Source organism: Notothenia rossii (genome assembly GCF_949606895.1).
Source record: "Notothenia rossii genome assembly, chromosome: 9".
In the NCBI taxonomy this organism is placed as follows: Eukaryota; Metazoa; Chordata; class Actinopteri; order Perciformes; family Nototheniidae; genus Notothenia; species Notothenia rossii.
Window position 1 is genome coordinate 46,756,396 of NC_136907.1, and position 18,870 is coordinate 46,775,265.

The 18,870-nt window shown below is 39.9% G+C and overlaps 2 protein-coding genes and 1 long non-coding RNA gene across 4 annotated transcripts in view; all 3 read left to right on the forward strand.

The window, feature by feature from the left end:
• Positions 1 to 18,870, forward strand: part of LOC307018147 (uncharacterized protein) — a 460,756-nt gene that overhangs the window by 400,830 nt on the left and 41,056 nt on the right. The gene's annotated exons all lie outside the window — the stretch shown is intronic.
• LOC307020942 lies at positions 3,361 to 4,394 on the forward strand. The gene is made up of 2 exons (XR_013803024.1): positions 3,361 to 3,693; positions 4,183 to 4,394. It is a non-coding gene; the product is annotated as an uncharacterized lncRNA (long non-coding RNA).
• LOC307017832 (uncharacterized protein) lies at positions 8,895 to 15,932 on the forward strand. 2 transcript variants are annotated; one of them, XM_079647669.1, is made up of 6 exons: positions 8,895 to 8,994; positions 12,866 to 12,926; positions 13,660 to 13,807; positions 13,990 to 14,145; positions 14,337 to 14,429; positions 15,053 to 15,932. In XM_079647669.1, exons 3-6 carry the CDS (start codon positions 13,667 to 13,669, stop codon positions 15,362 to 15,364), a joined length of 702 nt encoding a protein of 233 aa, XP_079503795.1. In that variant the 5' UTR covers positions 8,895 to 8,994; positions 12,866 to 12,926; positions 13,660 to 13,666; the 3' UTR covers positions 15,365 to 15,932. The 2 variants fall into 2 exon arrangements, with proteins under 2 accessions (XP_079503795.1, XP_079503796.1); XM_079647670.1 differs by lacking the exon at positions 12,866 to 12,926 and having other exon boundaries at positions 8,926 to 8,994.

Consider the following 18,870-nt stretch of genomic DNA (forward strand, 5'->3'; position numbering starts at 1 on the left):
TGGCTGACGCTTCTGCCGAGGCGCCAAAAGTTGAACATTGCTCAACTTTTGAAGCGAGCAACGCGTCGCGTGGCTTCCCAAAATGCAGTTCGGCAAAAAGTGACCCCATTCAAAGTGAATGGTGAAGCGTCAACGCACGCCGCTGTGTGGACGGGCCGTCATGCTCAATGTGTGTGGAGCCCCTCCCCTCTCTTGCAGAAAGCTGAGGTTTCCCCCAAAGTCTCTAATCATCCATACTGTGAATATGAGAGGGGAAAGAATAGTGTAATAGATGCTTTGGACAATAAGAAATATAAAGTTAACCGTTGAGTTGCTCAGTTTTTTAGATTGGCAGGGTTTAATAATACAAACAAAAGGAGAAGCACCGTAAAATAAAGATTGGTCTTTCAATAAATTGTGTTGATTTTGTCTTTTGAATTGTTTGTCTAAAGTCAAGTAGCTAGAACTGTTACTTATAGTTTGAATGATACAGTCTGGTTATAATGTTTGGAGGAGGCATCACAGGTAAGAGCACCATTTGTTGTGTTCCATCCACAACAAATGCACACAGATTGATTTGTATTTATTTATTTATCAACTATTTTTTGAATCATTACTGTCATTCCAAAACAAGATATTTTGTTTCAGTAAAATGTTTTTAAAGCATTATCTCTTTTCCACTACACTATCTTGAATATTTTAGTTTTTACATTACTACATTTATTTTACAGCTTTAACATTGTAAAGGTGTCACTTTGGACTCCGGGTAATTATGACAGCATGTCCTACTATTTTGAGAGTTTGAACAAACCAGACCTTCATCTATTAATGTAGAAAATGTTGTAATCACATGACTGACACATTCGTGCTCTGATAGACCAGAAGTCGGTTCGATTGCTTATCCTGTCTGGGTAGCCCGGATGATGTTGCATCGCAATTTTGGACGTTGAATTTTAAACACCAAAATTGTCTATTCAAATTTTTTTAACTTGAATTTTGGGGATCTGAATTTGAACATTCAATTTGTTTTAACTTGAATTTTTACATTTTTATTTCACATTGGTAAATTCAGAGCAAAAAAATTCAGATTATTTTCAATGCCATAAGTTCGGTGTCTGATAAAATTCAAATACTTCTGTCTCTTGTTTGCTTCCATAGATGGCTACTGCCATATTTGCAAAATGTACCAATGTGTTTCCCATCCCCTAAACCTCCAGGGGTATACACAGTTTAATACTCGTAACTTCTAATTATGGGAAATACGAGAACGTCTTTTAAAACTACAATTCCCAGTAGAGCCGCGCCATTGAACATGTTGCGAAACATACATATAGCCAGCATGTGTAGTTCTGGGGGTGGACCCGTTCGAGGCCAGTTTTGGATAGTGTGCCGTCGATGGGCTTCATTGCGTTACAAAGTGCAGTTTGGCGCTCGGCGTAACCTTGGCGCACTGCCACTCCAACATCCAATCACAGAGCTTGAGGACTAATCACGGGGTTTGTCAAGCAAAGTGGCTGGTGTAGTCCCAAACAATAGCTGAGGATTATGGGTAGTGTAGTGTCTTCTGCCATCCTAAACTCTGAACAAATATGTGTTTCTCCGAATCGAAAGGGGAAAATACAAAAGCATTGCACACAATTTAAACCAATCAATGTTGTGTAATCAACAAGGATAATCTGGTGTTTTTGAGTTGATGAGTAGTGCAGATATCACTGTAAAATAAATCGACAGTAAGGAGAATATTTACTTCCGGGTGTAAAATGATCCGTTATCCAATTGGAATGGACGCTCACATTGCCTTTAACTGCCGCCGACATGGACGGATGCGGTGCTTCCCTTGAGCGTCAAATACGGCCGCCGATGGGAATACATTTCAATCAGTTGAAAGCTGCGTCCGTTTATGAAGCTGAAGGAGACTCGGTGCGTCACAATTGCACGCCAAAGAACCCTGACCAAGCGTCGCTATTGTTTTTTTTTTTTTTGTCTTTAGTGAGAAATCTCCCTCTGAGGATCTCTGTGTCTTTAATACTGTTTTTTTAACATACAACAAAACATGTAACAACAAACAACTAAACAAAACTTAACGGGGGGGGGGGGGGGGATGCAAGGATGACTTCCTAAGACAGCTGATTGTGACATACACAGGACATTACATACACAATACATTATACATTATACAGGAGATGCCATATTGACAGGGTCAGATAGGAGAGCTGCAGACAGTGAACCGCAATCCTCCTGTCTCCCCTCTGAATCCCGCAGCAGAGAAGCTGCACGCTCCATGTTCAGTAGGTCCAGATACTCCCTCAGCCATTATTCCCTAGTAAAGCAGGCTGGTTTGCGTTCCTTCCAGTTTAGTAGGATGAGTCTTTGTGTGGCTAAACAGCCCAATGTCCAGAGCCGATCGGCAGTCCTCCAAGCGTCGCTATTGGACGTTCATGGAGTGAGACTGTGTTGGATGTGTAGCAGTTTAGAAAAATATAACTAGCAACATAAATTAAATGGGAGGGAGTAATATAACTTGATAACAAGACAATATACAATGTTAATCGGTTGAATCAGTGACACTGTGTATGTTGTCAATTTATCTTTCTAATTCTTCTCTCATCCTCTACTGTCTGTGATGCAACATGACTTATCTTGCACCTTAGCATTTGACTACATTAGCCATTTTGCTGGTCTAAAAAAGATTTTATCATGAAGTCAGTTGCTCACATTTTTAACTAAGAATCAGTTATTATCCCCCCCATTGTCTTTCATTTTCATTCAGTTTTCTACTGAATAAAGCATCTCCTTGAGTATTGTGCTGGCAATTTATTTGATCAAATGTGGATAGAGAATCACAGCTGTCTTTGTCCTATTTTATTTCTTATAAGAAAGTTCAGTCAGTCATACACAGAGCAAACTTCCTGATGAGTGAAAGACCAAGAGTAGAGTTTGGGTTGCACATTCAAATACAGAGAGGAGAAGGGGGGGGGGGGGGGGGGGGGTTCAACAGTTCGACAGAAGTATACTGTTGGTGCACATGGATTGTAACTAACAAAATAATACCAAATCTTCTTAATAAGGACATCTCCCAAGCTTAGCAAAGACGTGAATGCCAGTAGATAGAGATAAACATTAGCAATTAAGATTCACACAATGATATTATTAAAGGACACATGTCATGCTTTTCCGGTTATTACCCGTCCCCTTGTGTGTTATGAAGGTTTTTATGCATGTAAACGGTGTGCAGAGTCAAAACCCTCAAAGTACACCCTGTAGCGAGTAAAACTCTAAAACAGAAAATACCTCTCCAAACGCCTCGTTGGTGAAACGTCATTGTCCATTGTTTACTTCCTGGGTGCTGTGTCGTAGAAGCACCCAGTAGCCATGCCCAGAGCTATGGCCGCACCCTCTGCCAGCCTAGCATACTGTTGGAATCTCAGGTTCAGTTCAAAACTGTATCCAGTCATGCCAACGAGGGTCTGTTTCCTGTCTTGTGAGGGGGAATGTTCAATGCATGCCTTACCGAGGGCAGAACCCCGATGAAGTCAGTGGTTGACATTACTTTTTAACACTGTTCCTTCAGATGTTCGAGCCGGTATTGTACTGTGTGCGCGGCATTTCACGGAGCATAGCTTCAGAAACCATGGAGCGATTCATACCGAGCACAGCGTAGAACACTGAAGGACGATGCTATTCCTACTTTGTTTGGACCAGCGGGAGATTCGGGTACACAACCTATAAGTATTCATTGTTGTTTGTGTATTTATGATGTTTAAAACAAACAAGGTATATCTACCACGACTGTGTAAATGGGTAAACGTTTTTCTGGCTGCTAAGCCATTGACACAGTGCTAACAGGGCTAACTAAGTTGCTAGCGTTTCCATATATCAACTCCAATGTCAGCAGATGCCTTACATGTATCTCATAGCAGGAGAATGTCTGCATTCACACACAACATACTCATAGACAGTATACTCCGGGTGATTTACCGTACGGTCAGTACATTATAGTTGGCGTTCCTGGCGTGTGAGCTACCGTTCATAGCGTGTATGCTACATAGCTAAACAAGAAGGCTACCTAGAGCTAGACATGCTAGGGAAAACATTGTTTTCATGCCAGCTACAATGAATGACCGAACGTAGCAGACTACCCGTATAAGATTGCAATTGTATAATCTAATATTTGGTGATTTGCATTTGATTTCGTCCTGCCAGATCAGGAAACTCCTGGCGTATCTGGCGGACAACACACACACACGGGATGACCACTCCGATGCCTCGTCCTAAAAAGCCCCGGCAGCAGCTTACAAAGCTGCGATAGGCAAGATGCCGGAAACGCCTATAAGGGGAGGAATGGATGATATACAGTGTATTTACACATGTTCATTTTGTACATTTCTAAAAATAAAGTTTGATGGAAATACTTAGTAGCCTTTCTTCCCTGAATCATTTGCTCCTATAACATATCATTCATATATAGCAAACCATGATTTGATTTGTCATCAAACAGTAGTAGTTTATTACAGGTAAAAATAACTTACTCTTCTATAACAACAGTTGTAGGTACAGTTCGGTTAGTTCACGTATAAAATATACGGCTGTGCCGACGCCTGATGTTCTGCTGAGAGCGAGCCGAAAAAAGCACTGTTAGACATGGGCGGAGCCTCTCTGGTGGTTGACTAATCAGAACAGAGTGGCCGAGCTGACCAATGGAGGGGGGGGGCAAGATCTCCAACGAGCTGTTTAGGACAGAGAGTGAATACACATACTTTACAGAGTTGCTGTATGCGAAACCAATGTGAGTTGGGAAAATTGCACAGTATTTTTCTATTTTAGTATACCTCAACAATGGAATTATGATCAGTGGAAATGGCCATGACATGTGACCTTTAAAGTAAGTAAGTGAGCAACATACTTTTTTAAAGATTATGTCAGTCACTCCACTTTATGCATTAAAGGTGGGGTAGGTAATTTTGGAGAAACCAGCTCGATTGCGCTAGAATTTGAAAATACACAGCCAGAAAAAATGAGGCTGTGAGTTTCTGACTCACAGCCAGGCTGCAGGTGTGTGTGTGTGTGTGTGTGTGTGTGTGTGTGTGTGTGTGTGTGTGTGTGTGTGTGTGTGTGTGTGTGTGTGTGTGTGTGTGTGTGTGTGTGTGTGTGTGTGTGTGTGTGTGTGTGTGTGTTCGGGCTAGGTTTTGCTCAGCGCCGTATAGATAGAAGAGTTACGACAGCGGAAGTCCAAAAACGGTTATCGTCACGTGGTTCATGCAGACGAGAATCGTTCCCCGGAAGTTCATGGTGGGCAATGTGAATGCATTGATAACAGGAGATAGAACTTCGACTTTTGGTAATTATTAGTGAATAAAGGTTTTGATTTGCAATATTTATACAACAAATCGATATGTGTATGTATTTACATCAATATGTTTTAAAAAATAAAATAGAATTTGCTAATATTAAGTGATAATATTAGGATTAGTGTGAACAACTAGTTTACATGTTAGGCTAACAGTGCCTTGGTTAAAGAGCCTTTTGCTGTTTATTTATAGCTTTGAATTCTTTCAAACCAATATTATCTTCTTAAACTTGTATAGTAGTCAGGAGCATCACTTTCTAATGTTTATTGATATATTTAGAGGGAGGGGATCTAAAGGAATGGTTCAAAATTCAGATTAGATTCATTTCTACCATTTTCTTAAATTCATGGTAGTTTCAGTAATCCCATGGTAATTGAGGACACAAGTTATCTAAATGACTAATGTCATCTTTATGGCTTTCAGAAAAGACAGGAGACCGACAGGTGACTATCAAAGGACTAGCAGCAGCAGCAGCAGCAGCAGCAGCAGCAGCAGCAGCAGCAGCAGCAGCAGCATGATGATGATGATGATGATGATGTTAAATGTGTTGTTTTAGGAACATCCATTGCAAATACATGGAATTCAATAAACATTGAATAGCATATCATGCAGTTTGTCTGTGCCTTTTCCTCCGTGTTGTCCTGGTTTGCTGTGCTGCCTCCTAGTCGCCACCATGGTTTGCTGTGCTGCCTGGGGATGCTCAAATCGCTCTGAGAAAGGAGTAAGAATGTACGGCTTCCCCACTGACACAGAGCAGAGGAAAAAATGGCTGGCACAAGTCAGCAGGAGCAATTTCATGACCAACAGCAAAAAAATATGTGAGGTTAGGTTATTGTATACAAACACTGCATTTGCACTTTTTCACAAAACGAAAACCACACCATTGGGAAAGCTTAATGTTTTGTTTAATACAAAAAAACAGGAAAAGGCTTGAAAAACACTGAGAGTTGAGACTCAGGGTGCAGGGTGAGGACCTCAGTGCAGACATCCATTGAATCCCCCTCTGGTTCTTGTGCTGAAAGAGGGAGTAACAGACAGGAGAAAGGGTTATACACACCTATATAGCACACCTATTGGATGGGAAATTGCCTTGGGGAGATAAGGTGTGGTCTTTGTTCCCAACTGAAGTTATGGAACTTTATTATTTGTGAGTTTAACAAAGTATGACAAATGGCATCAGTAACAGATGTGATATGAATTTCTATAAAGTTGTCTCACATTCTTGGTCATATTTTATATACAGTATATAATGAGTATAACATGTCCAGTAAGTATAAAGTGTTTCCTAATACTGTGTATTCAACCACTATGGTATAGTGTATGGTACTATGGTATGGTATCCTAGCTTAATCTGTTATCTGTAAACGTTCCCTAAATCTACTAATTTAGGGATAATCCACTGACATCCTTTAATACACATGTTAATTTGAATCAGATGTACTGATAATATCCGCAATATAAATCTTTAAGCTTCTTCTTACCTTTAAAAGTCCGTCACGAACGGTCTATTATGCTGCAACTCTACAGCTCTGCTAGCCTTGGCGCTAACTTCCGGGGAACGATTGAGAGGCTCCACGATCCGCCATTGCTGTAAAAAAGTGGTCCATTGGAGTGAACGGAGATGACATAACTCTTAGTCTATACGGCGCTGGTTTTGCTGTGTCTTGCTGTGTCTCGCTGTCTCACAGACGGCCACTGAGCTCACAGGGAGGGGGGGGGCAGGAGCTCCAACAAGCCGTTTAGGAAAGAGAGTGAATACACATACTATACAGAGATGCTGTATGAGAAACAAATGTGATTTTTGGAAAATTGCACAATATAAATCTATTTTAGTCGACCTCAACAATGGAATTATGATCAGTAGAAATGGCCATGACATGGGACCTTTAAGAGCATTCCATGGAACATAGCAAAAAGTTTTTCTGAAATAAATTACATACCCCACCTTTAAGAGAACATTCTATATTAGCTTTAACAAAACTCTGTGCTCTTTATGGAAAGCAGGTTTGCTCATACACTTCCAACACAGTCTCATGGCATTTCGTGTTCACCAATACGATTTTTAATCTGTTGATTCGTGTTCACTAACACGATTTCCCCCTTTTTCTCGTGTTGCACAGCACGATTTTAAAAGCAATGTATTTCTACTGGTAATGTGCTTCGTGCCTGCAGCACGTCTTCTTCTCTCGTCGGGTCGTGGAAGACCGGAAGCTGTGTGGTTCATAAAAACATGTTCCTACTCAATATCAAGCCACAATTATTGCTTTTATTTTAAATCGTATAATTTCGGACTTTTGTTTCCGTCTGTGAGGAAAATAAATGGGGCTCAGAGCCTCAGAATACTGACATCTGTATTTTTTAAATCTTTTTTTCCTTCTAATTTGTTATTATTTTCAAAATAAAACACTGTTATTAACTCACCAATAACACACAATTATCCTTGCTTTTATTTATTGGTTTGATTCCATAATCTCAGGTTTTCTTGGCGTCCGTCAGGAACTGAATTCCAAATAAAAATAACCGGAAACAGACGTAGGCATTTAGAGCGATTACCCAAGATCCTCAGCTATGGTTTAAGCTCGCTGATTTGGATGTTTTAACCGCAATGCATGCTGGGATTTGGTGTTCATATGATATGAAATCGGAAAAACATTTTAAAATAATACTTAATTCCGAGTGTTCTTGCTTTTCTCTTTGAAAGTCATCACATAACAGCATTGTAATACACGGTTCGGCTGCATTACATATTACAGATCTGCCGTAGTTCTTTATTTATAGAGCCCTGAGGAGAAGACCTTTGGAAAAACTGGAAGAAATGCTGCCGAAACTGAATACTTGACGTGGATCATAAATATATCAACAATTAAACAACATCTTCAATTTCTCTTCACACAATATGTCTCCTTGCAGTATCAACACTAATTCGTCTGACTTTTACATTTGATCTAATTCATAGATAGGTTATGTTTACACCATAATGGTGCACAGCTGATATAAAAGGACTTGTAGTTTTTAAAGATATTACTGATTTTCTTTTAATATAAGAATGTAAATACTGAGTCTGAAATTGTATAGCAATATGCTGTAAAATTATGTGAAAGCATGAATAAAACTACACATCTTCAGATGTTGTACATACATAAGTATCCAACACTAATAATACAAAGTTATTATAGCTGTGTGTACCTTGTGTGCACCGCCTAGTGGTTAAAGCACGTTATTTAATTATTGTTTTTATGTGTTATATTTGATTAAAAGAATATTATGAGTACATACTTTCATAGGGGGAAAGTAGAAGGTCTGTGATAGAAATATAGAATATACAAAATCAAGAAGATACTACACTCTAAGAAATGAAATATGGATGTTGTTTGCATTAATTGCTTTTTTTATATTGAAACTACTAAGCACTTTTCACAATTAAATCAAGAGACTTTAATTGCATTTATGTAAAAGATCAACGTTTTGGGATTACATTACCACGTTGTGTTGTATTTAAATTGTAAGGTTATTTAAAACGCCCTGATTGTCCCAAAGTGCTTGCTGTACTTTCTCAGCACATGCGCTGTAAGACCGGGCACATGCGTCATTTGGATCCTGTGACTTTGAGATGTGGATGACAGAACCGCGTATTTTTCCCTTTCCTGTGCCTTCCTGCGATTTTATGGTAAGTTTCTTAAATATTAACATATATTAAACACAAACGGTTCCTGAAACACAAAAGTTGATGTGTATTTTTGATTTCCCTGCTACCAACTATACTTTGATGATAGATTTGAAAAGCGGTGCAGCCTAGCTTACAGCTAGCTTAACGGTATCTTCTTAATGATGTTCCCTTGCACTTAAAAGTGTTAGAATATGTCACAAAAGAGGTGAAATTTCTAGCTTTGTCTGAAATCGTTATGTATTTAATGATTTTAGCTTGATGTGTTTATAATTATTAATGTCAGCTTAGCTTTTATCTCTAACCAAGTGGAAACGCTTTTTCCCTCCTTTTAAAAAAATGTGTTTTAAATGTGCTTGATTTAAAGATTTGAGAGCCTGGTTGGAAATGCCAAAAAGGTCATAGTCAGTTAAGGTCTTCTAAGTCTGTTAAAAATAACTTCATCAAGTGCAACGCCCTGAGGGAGATTTTTTTGTTAAATTGTAAAGCTTATTTGGAAGAAAGAAAATTCCCATCTGCACTGTAATGTTGCGTCAGCCGGAGCCGTGCCCGGTCGTTACGTTAATTATGTCGGTGAGGAATATCAAAGTGTGAATTATTTAAAGCATGTAAAGGAACGCACTCAACAAGCACATCTTCACTTAAGACAGCTCTTAAATAGACACGGAATTCACCCGAAAACGTGTTTCTTTATCATAATCAGAGAGAGCAAGATTAAATCGTGGTAGTGGCAGGTAATTCCGCCGCAGATGCCACTATTTGCTGAGACTAGGGATGCACCGATACACATATTTTCACTTCCGATCCGATTCCGATAACTAAATTTGGATATCTGCCGATACCGATACTATTCCGATATCTCTGATAACAGTCTTGATCTTTCAAATTATACCAGCCACTTGATGATAGACCAAAGTATACTGGCACAGGAAGCACTTAAGTAGAAGTTGTAGCCTACTAAACCTCCAAAAAATAGCCCTTACATTTATGAGGACATACATGATCATCATCTTTACTGTTAACAAACTACACGCAAGCAGGATTTCAAGTTGGCCTTCAATATTTATTCACCTCAGCAACCCATAATGGGTAAAACATTGTCTTAACAAAACAAACAAATGAAGTGCAGCAGCACTATCTGAGATAACATAACACATAAAATAACAGTGAGGCCAGGATCAACCACTTTCACTTAAACATTGTCAGGTTCTTTTTTAGGAAGATTAGCATTTCTGCCCGCTCTGCTGTCAGGCGATTTCTCTTTTCATCCACGATATTGGATGCTGTGCTGAAAAGTCTTTCACTTTCCACACTGGTTGAAGGGGCACTCAGGAACTTTGTGGCAACTGCAGCAATGAGGGGAAACCGAGCATGGTGGTTTGCCCAGTATTGAAAAGGGCTGTCTGCCTCACCTATAGTTGGTTCCTTTAAGAACATCTGCATTTGTGTGACCGCAGTCTGGGTACCACTACCTCCTGCAGGTTCATCATGCTCCTCCAAAATTTTGTCATATAGACTGCTGAAGCTGCTTTTCATTTTGCCTGGAGGAACACCAGTGCTTGGCCCAGCTTCCATGCAAGCAATCTTCTTAGCTGGCTCAGCCACCGTTGTCCCAGCATCATCAGTGAGTGCTTGCTCCATCTTCTCCAGCTCTTGAATCAGGAGAACCTTCCCCCTCCTGGCAGCTTCTCCACTTGTAAAGAATCTGACACACACACACACACAGAAGAAGAAACATTGAGTACAAGTTATACAGCTGGGCATGCAGGCAGACAAACACAAACACACACACACACACACACACACACACACACACACACACACACACACACACACACCCACACCCACACACACACCCACACACACACGCACACACACACACACACACACACACACACACACACACACACACTTCCCCGTTATCCAATTACTTTTAGTTTACATTAAGTTAATATCATTAAGAAATATTCACGTTAAAGTTAGGAATATGTTAACACTTGATTCAGCAGCATTTTGATTAAATTGCAACAAAAAATGCCTTACCTGTCCTTGTATCGAGCGTCCACTAAAGTGGCAAGAGCATAGAGTGGCTCACTTTCGATGTCGCTGAAACGCCGGTTGACAGCTTGGAGAAGCGTACTTTTCATTGTTTTGATGCCGCTGTCGGTATTGGTATTCTCTGCGAGCAGGCGTTGTAAAACTGTGACGGCTGGAATTACTTCGGCTGCAGTGGAGGTCGCCGAGCTGATTTTCCTGGTTAACTCCTCGAAGGGCTCCAGCACAGTCGCTGTTTTTTCAAGCAAAGCCCAGTCGTTGGCTGACAGTGTTGCTGGTAAGTTGTGGTCGGCAGCATAGGCACAGAGGGGTCGTTTCTCTTTCAAGATGCTCTTGATCATGTAATAGGAACTATTCCATCTAGTCTGCACATCTTGAACCAGGCGAGAAGGGTTCGTCGCTGTTCCCGCTTGCATTTCACGCTGCAGGTCTTCCAGGCGAGACTGTGCAAGTTGTGAATGCTTAAAGTGAGCTACGATTTTTCGGCTGTTTGCCAAGGCGTCGCTAACGCTGCGCTGTGATATGAGACCCTCATTCACAACGAGCTGCAGTGAGTGAGAGAAACAGCCGAGGTTAGAAACGGACATGTCTTGCATTGCTGCCTTCATGTTGCTCGCGTTGTCTCGCAGAATAGCATGTACCTTTTCCAGTGGGATCCCCCAGTTGTTTAGCATTTCTGTAATGGATGCTGCGATTGTTGCACGGTTGTGGGAGCCTCTGCACTTCTTTACTTGGAGCACGGCACTACAAAGCCTGTATGTCTCGCGGTCAATCCAGTGCACTGTAAGACTTATCAGTGACATTGGGCAGACATCTGACGTCCAAATGTCTGTCGTAAAGCTCAGATTTGGGACTCCCTTTAACTTGTCGGCTAACTTGGTTGACACTCGGTTGTAAAGTTCAGGTAGCGCAGTCTCTGACAAATATCTCCTCGATGGTAAACTATATCTTGGCTGCAAATGTTCCATCAGGCCGCGAAAACCTTCATTTTCGACCACTGATAATGGTTGGTCATCGAGTACGATGAAGTTCAGTACCTTCCCAGTTATTTCTTTAGCTTTCACGTTGTCTGGTGAGAGTTTACCTTGTCTTTCGAATGACTGTAGAAGTGACTCCTGACGGCTAGTCTGTGCTTTCAGCCCCCTCACGGCTAAGAACTCATCGTGCTCTTTAGGGTGGTGCTTCTGCAGGTGTTTTATTAGGTTTGTAGTATTGTATGTCGCAACGGAGCGTCCACCTCTGGATATAACGGCTTTGCAAACATTACATGTTGCTGTATTGCTTTGCAGTGAATCGAGAGAAAAGTATTGCCATACAGCAGACATATTGATAGTTAGCAACAAAATAGTTAGCACTAATTACCCGGCCAGAGACCAGACCGCTCAACGTTCGACTGCTTGCTTGTTGCAAACTATGGCATGGAATTCTTGAACGGGGGCGTGCCTAGGCTACTGTGATCACTGAGATGGCCCCGTTTAGGAAATCCATTCCACATCTTGCAGTAGCAAAGCAACATACCAGAACCGTGCACGGAGAATCTTTTCAGCATAATGTGTGGATCGGAAATCTAGGGGTATGGATCGGAAATTTCCGATACGTGAATTACGTTGATATCGGAACCCGATACCGATACTGGATCGGATCGGCCCCATCCCTAGCTGAGACTACTGCGGCTGCTGAAGGGGTGTTACTCTGGGTGCCGAGCCAAGCGAATGTTTGTGGCAGTTGCAACATTTTTATTTGTAATGATAGTATACAGGATTAATTATTTTTGGCATGAAGTTCATTGTGTGACTAGTTCTCCAACTTTGAATTTCAGATTTCCAAGTTGTTGAGGAGTAGCCAAAAGTATCGATGAAAGCCGGTAGCTCAAAAGAACAGTGAGTATCCTTCACGTCTCCAAATAAGTTGAAGGCTAAATGAGTAGGATTTGTCAGTTAAAACAAACAATGTTCTAAGTTGGCTTCAGCTCCAACCACATGCCGTGTTTAAGATCAGTGGTGGAATGTAACCAACTACATTTACATTACTGCACAAAGTACAAGTACCACAGAAATAAACTTGAGTATTTCCATTTTCTGCTACTCTGTACTTCTACTCAATTACATTTCAGTGGGAAATATTGTAATTTTACTACACTACATTTATTTGACACTTGTAGTTACCTTTTTAGATAATGTTTATATTCACATACATTTACTACTAATTTACTCAGTTCTTTCCAAAATGTGCTCTATATTAACAAATCACAACATTAACACATCTTGTATATATGTAGATTTTTTTATTATAAGAACATTCATTTTTATTCTATAATGATGCAACCCTTTTACAAAAGGCATTCTGCACAAAGTACTTTTTCTTTTGATACTTGATTATATTTGGCTAATAACACTTTGGTGCTTAACCTTAAGTATTATTTTGAACTTGGGACTATAGCAAGTAATGGAGTATTTATACTTTTACTTTAGTACAGGATCTGAGTAATTTTTCCAGATCCAGTAATGGGCTGCTATATCCTGCACCTCACACCCTGAATGATGTTAATAGCTGCAATAATAGTTGTTATTTACAGTACATTTTGATCATTAACACATTTCTCTTTTTCTTTAGGTTTTGAATGTGGAGATGCAAACAGTGTACTGAGACTCAATCTACAAGGTACCAAATACTGAAGCACTATAAATTAAAAATCCTTCAGGACAAGCCCTTCATCCCAGAGTTCGGAGAGAGATGGCCAGCTCTGTTTTCGGATAGCGAGGTGATTTTTTAAATATTTTAATAGATGCACATGTATAAGAAAATAACCTCAGCTGAACTTCTTTGTTTGGTTTACACCAGTTGATGAACTCCTGTCCTTTCTGCTATGACACTTGATGGATATTATTATAGATGCAACAGCTTTAAACAAAACATTTTAACCTGTATCACAATGTGTTGCAGGTAAACGCAGAATTCACCCGCATCACCACCGTTCCGCTGCTGCTTACCTTCATGTCTCAACTGGATCGCCATTCGTCTCAGTCGATGAAGATTTTCAAAAAGAAGGGGGGAACAGCAGGACACAATTTGGGCCTGATCATGGCAGCCATGGACACGGTATAGTTGTATTAAATGTTGTAGTTTTGGCCCTGCAACACCATATTCTCTTTATCTCTCTCTCTTGTTGTCCTTCTCATATAAATATATTTTAACCTCTCTGACCCCCTTTCTTTGACTTGCCAAAAATCAGCACACAAGCATAATCAGTATTCTTGTGTGAAGATTTTGAAAATGTGTTTGTCCCTCAGGATCCCACAGTTGAAACACGACGGGACTGTATCCTTAAAGCGCTCTGCGTCTACATGAATGAAAGTTCAGAGAGCTTTATAAAGGAATATTTGGTAAGTTGAAACATAGCCAAACACAGATATATATATATATATATAAAAACTTTAAAGTAGAGACACTACATACTGATATACACCTGAACATCAGCAGGAGAGGACTCTTTAAAGTAGAGACACTACATACTGATATACACCTGAACATCAGCAGGAGAGGACTCTTTAAAGTAGAGACACTGTATACTGATATACACCTGAACATCAGCAGGAGAGGACTCTTTAAAGTAGAGACACTACATGCTGATATACACCTGAAAATCAGCAGGAGAGGACTCTTTAAAGTAGAGACACTACATACTGATATACACCTGAACATCAGCAGGAGAGGACTCTTTAAAGTAGAGACACTACATACTGATATACACCTGAACATTTGCATAATATGTCCTCTTTAAATTAAAAGCAAAAATAACTACTTAAATAATTGAATTTGTTTTTTATTCAAAGTATTTGCTGCTACTTTGGTTATATTGTTCATGTACATTCACAACTACATGTATGTATTTACAATGGAAAATAACAAAAGGATTTGCTCATTTGTTTCATATTATAAAATGATGTGTGTCAGGGCTAGTTCTCATACTGATAATCATGAATACTATGTTCTAATCCCACTTTAGGAGGTTGAACTTCCAACAACACAAATGGAGCCAATGGTATTGGGACTCTATCTCGTGAAACACGAAGGAGCAGAGCCCGGGGAACCACTTGCGGATGTTGGTGTCATCATCGAGGGTGTTGGAGTGCTGCAAGAGCTGAAATACTTGGCAAATGGATGGGCAGTACTGCTTGGACTGGTTTACAGCCTCAATCTGAGCCACCCCAAGGAGCTGAAACATACATTTGAATTCATTCCAAAAGCATTGATGGGGTTGGATGGCAACAGACTGTCAACCAATGTGCAGGTTCTGAAAAACAGATTACAAGAGTAATCCCAAGGACAAAATATTGTGACAGAGATAATGTCCAGTTAATTTCCATCTCGGTACATTCTCTCACACACACGCACACACCACACAACCCACACACAGAGCCACACCGCACACACAGACACACACACAGACACACAAACAGACACACACAATTGTGTTTCTGCTTTTGAAAGTTCAAGGCATATGTTCATGATTTACTGTAACACATTATGTGCTTGAGCAATATTATGTGATGTGTTTCATCGAAGTGTTTGGAAAGACATTAAAAACACCATACTTCATAGTAAAGTTGCATTTTATAAAATGTTAATATAATAAGTCATTGTTGTAGCTTTTCAGCCCACATGTTAACTTCTTGAGTCACTCGTGTTTCTCGTCACTGTCAAATTCAGCAGCTGTGGGTTTTTTACGCAAAGAGCTTTACAATTCTAATATGTGCACCTACCACCATTGGGCTGTCGGAGTGAAGTGTTTTTTTGTTGTTGAATTGTTGTCGCAATTCAGATAGTTGTTTGCAAAATGCAATGTTATTGCACTTTGTCTAAAATGAACATTTTAAATAAAGTGAGGGGGATACAAATTACTGAAATGTAGTCATTTGAATTACTTATATTGATAGAGCAATTTGGATTAAAGTATGTTGAGTGCAAATAACACAATCCTACAACATAAATGGAGCTAATTTGTGTTAAGTAATTACAACCTAACTGTGTTAGGTAAATCAGTGCACACTTTAAGTAAATACAACATAATTGGGTTAAGTAAAAACAACAATTTAAGCAAATACAACATAACTGTATGATGTAGAATTTAATTAAGATGCTTAGGTAAGATTGACTTAATTGCAAGAAGTAAATATTAGTCTGTATCCTATTTACTTATAGCCTTGTTACGTGCAACCGGTTGACATAACTGGATTAAGTCAATCTAACATTTCATTTCTTTGAGTGTATAAGTGATCTCTACAATAAAACAGTTTAGTGCAGGATGTACAAAGATATTAATAGAAGGAGGTGCAAAACAGAAAAACGAATGAACCTTTATTTAAACATTAAATAATACTTTAGATGAAGGTCTTCTTTTAAATAAGAAAAAAACTTTGGGGGTATCTATCTACAGATAAATATTAAGCCTGACAAAGTACTTAAAGAGCCTGTGACACGAGTTTCCCCCATCATCCAAACCCATCAATTTGAGTAAATATTGTCCCCTTGAAAACCGTTACTGAACTGATTTTGGATATTTGTACTTTGATAACCATTAATCTGCCCCTCAATGTTGACAATTTTCTAGATCTTCTCGGGGATTCTTCAAGTCCCGCCAAATTATGTGTGACGTCATTGCGGGCACAGCGCTCCAGCTGCACCGTTCAGGATCCCAGCATCTGCATGTGAACGCACGATGGGGCACACAGCAGCAAGCTCAGACAACGAGGACAGTTTAATTTTGAACGTGTCTGAGAGCTCATATGAGGCTGAAGGATCGGTTTATTTTGTATCTGTTAGAAGTTTAGGAATTAGGTGCGTCAATATGGGCGATCATACGGTCATGTAGCCAGTGGTGGACTGGGACTAAAAATCAGCCCGGGACTCTCGACCGGCCCACTTCGGTACCGGCCCATCGGGATTCGTCCCGATGGCCAGTCCGCCACTGCACCCAGCCCAGCCCACGTAAACTGTCAACGGGGGGAGCCTCGCTGCGGGGAAACGGTGGACCTAGTGTCCCGATCGGAGTGGGAATAATAATAATAATAATAATCCGTGCATTTTATCCATTAATTTCCCCAACATTGTGGTAAAAAAATCCATGTTGGTGTACTACTACAACCAGTGGTGTAGTGGGGATGTTTTTACTGGGTGGACGGGGTGGTGGGTGGACGGGAGACACTATGGACGCGCTCGTGAACTGTCAACGGGGGGGGGCTTGGGGATCTCTGTGTCGCCTGTCAGCGCAATTTACATGATGCCGTTTAGACAATATAATAATAAAGGGCGGTGCCGGCTGTCAGCGAACCGATCCGGCCTTTCTGCGCGACTATCACTCAAATGTGGGACATAGTCTCAATGTGTGGGACGCGGGAAAAATAATAAAAATGCTGTGTGTGCAGTCCCACACAGTGCGGGACACCTGGTCACCCTACACACACAGTTCTGCCCCTCACACACACACGCTTCAAATCAAGTTGCATAAATGCTTGAGCTACGTTTTTATTATAATTACTGTGAAATCTGCCTATTATGTTTTTGTCATTATTACAACAAACACACACTTGCAACTGATAACACTGGCAATGATTTTAGATGTATTAGACTATTAAAAAAAGAAATCATGCTTCAAATAAGTGGGGGTACGGCGTACCCCCGCGTCCAACGCCCACTACACCACTGACTGCAACTACAAAAAGCTAAGGTTTGTTTTCTCATCAGGAAATGCAGACCAGTTCAAACAAAAGATTTTTAAATCATCATCCTCACGATCATTTAATGTATCATATGTTCGCCGAATTGACATGAAAGCACTAATAAATGTAGTTTCATCCACTTGAGTTTTAAAAAATAATCGATTTGTTTTCATATCACATCCGACGGGAGGAAATTCAGCAGCTCTCACTACCGATTTTTAATCCTAATTTAATCATCATCTTCACCACGATCATTTATGTTTATGTTCGCCGAATTGACATGAAAGCACTGACAAATATGAATATACTGTAGTCAACTTCATTAAAACGTTATTAACGTGCCTAAACTCAGTAATTCACCATTTCTATGCATGACAACACACTTTGTCCGTGTTTGGCTCTCTCGCCGCACAGTGAAGCGTTCCCGCATTGACGTCACTTCCGGCTTCCCCCAAAACCTCAAAATGAGTCGAAGGAATTTTCCCGCGATGTTCGAAATTATTGATATTTATCGGAATGGTATCGCTTTTTCTTTTTTAAACTGACGGTTCGAGATTACTAGTAGCCCACTATTTCATTGCACAACAGTTGTTGGGTTCGTGTCACAGGCTCTTTAACGTCTAATATAATAATTGCTTTCCTGCAATGTTAACTATGTTGAATCACTTATTTTAACTGATATTATACATATGAATTATACTCTTATGTATGTTTAATGGTGGAGGTACACACATATCGATAGATATCTTGTAATGCGCTGTTGAAGAACCTGTGACCCAAGATTTTCATTCATTGCATACACCGTAGTTGTGTATATGATATGTCAATAAACCTTTGAAAATCTTGAAATCTTGAAAGGGATGTGCAAAATAGCCATAATATACAGTCTTTAATTAACTATTAGTAGAGAATAACAAGTAATGAATATACTTTATTACTTGTTTCCATTCATGTCAATTGCAGATACATGTTTAGTCTTCTCAAGCACCAACTATCAAATATCTCTCCTGATTGTTGGCACTTGACAATCACCTTACCGGAATTTTACTCACTAAAGTCTGATTTAAGGGTTGTTTATATTTCACATCATTAATCAGAATCTGCA

What these genes read in the sequence shown, in the direction of transcription:
- LOC307017832 (XM_079647669.1), top strand. Translation starts at nt 13,667, where the DNA reads ATGTGGAGATGCAAACAGTGTACTGAGACTCAATCTACAAGGTACCAA. An exon ending in CTCTGTTTTCGGATAGCGAG is followed by an intron (nt 13,808 to 13,989) that starts GTGATTTTTTAA and finishes AATGTGTTGCAG; the next exon opens with GTAAACGCAGAATTCACCCG. An exon ending in TCATGGCAGCCATGGACACG is followed by an intron (nt 14,146 to 14,336) that starts GTATAGTTGTAT and finishes TTTGTCCCTCAG; the next exon opens with GATCCCACAGTTGAAACACG.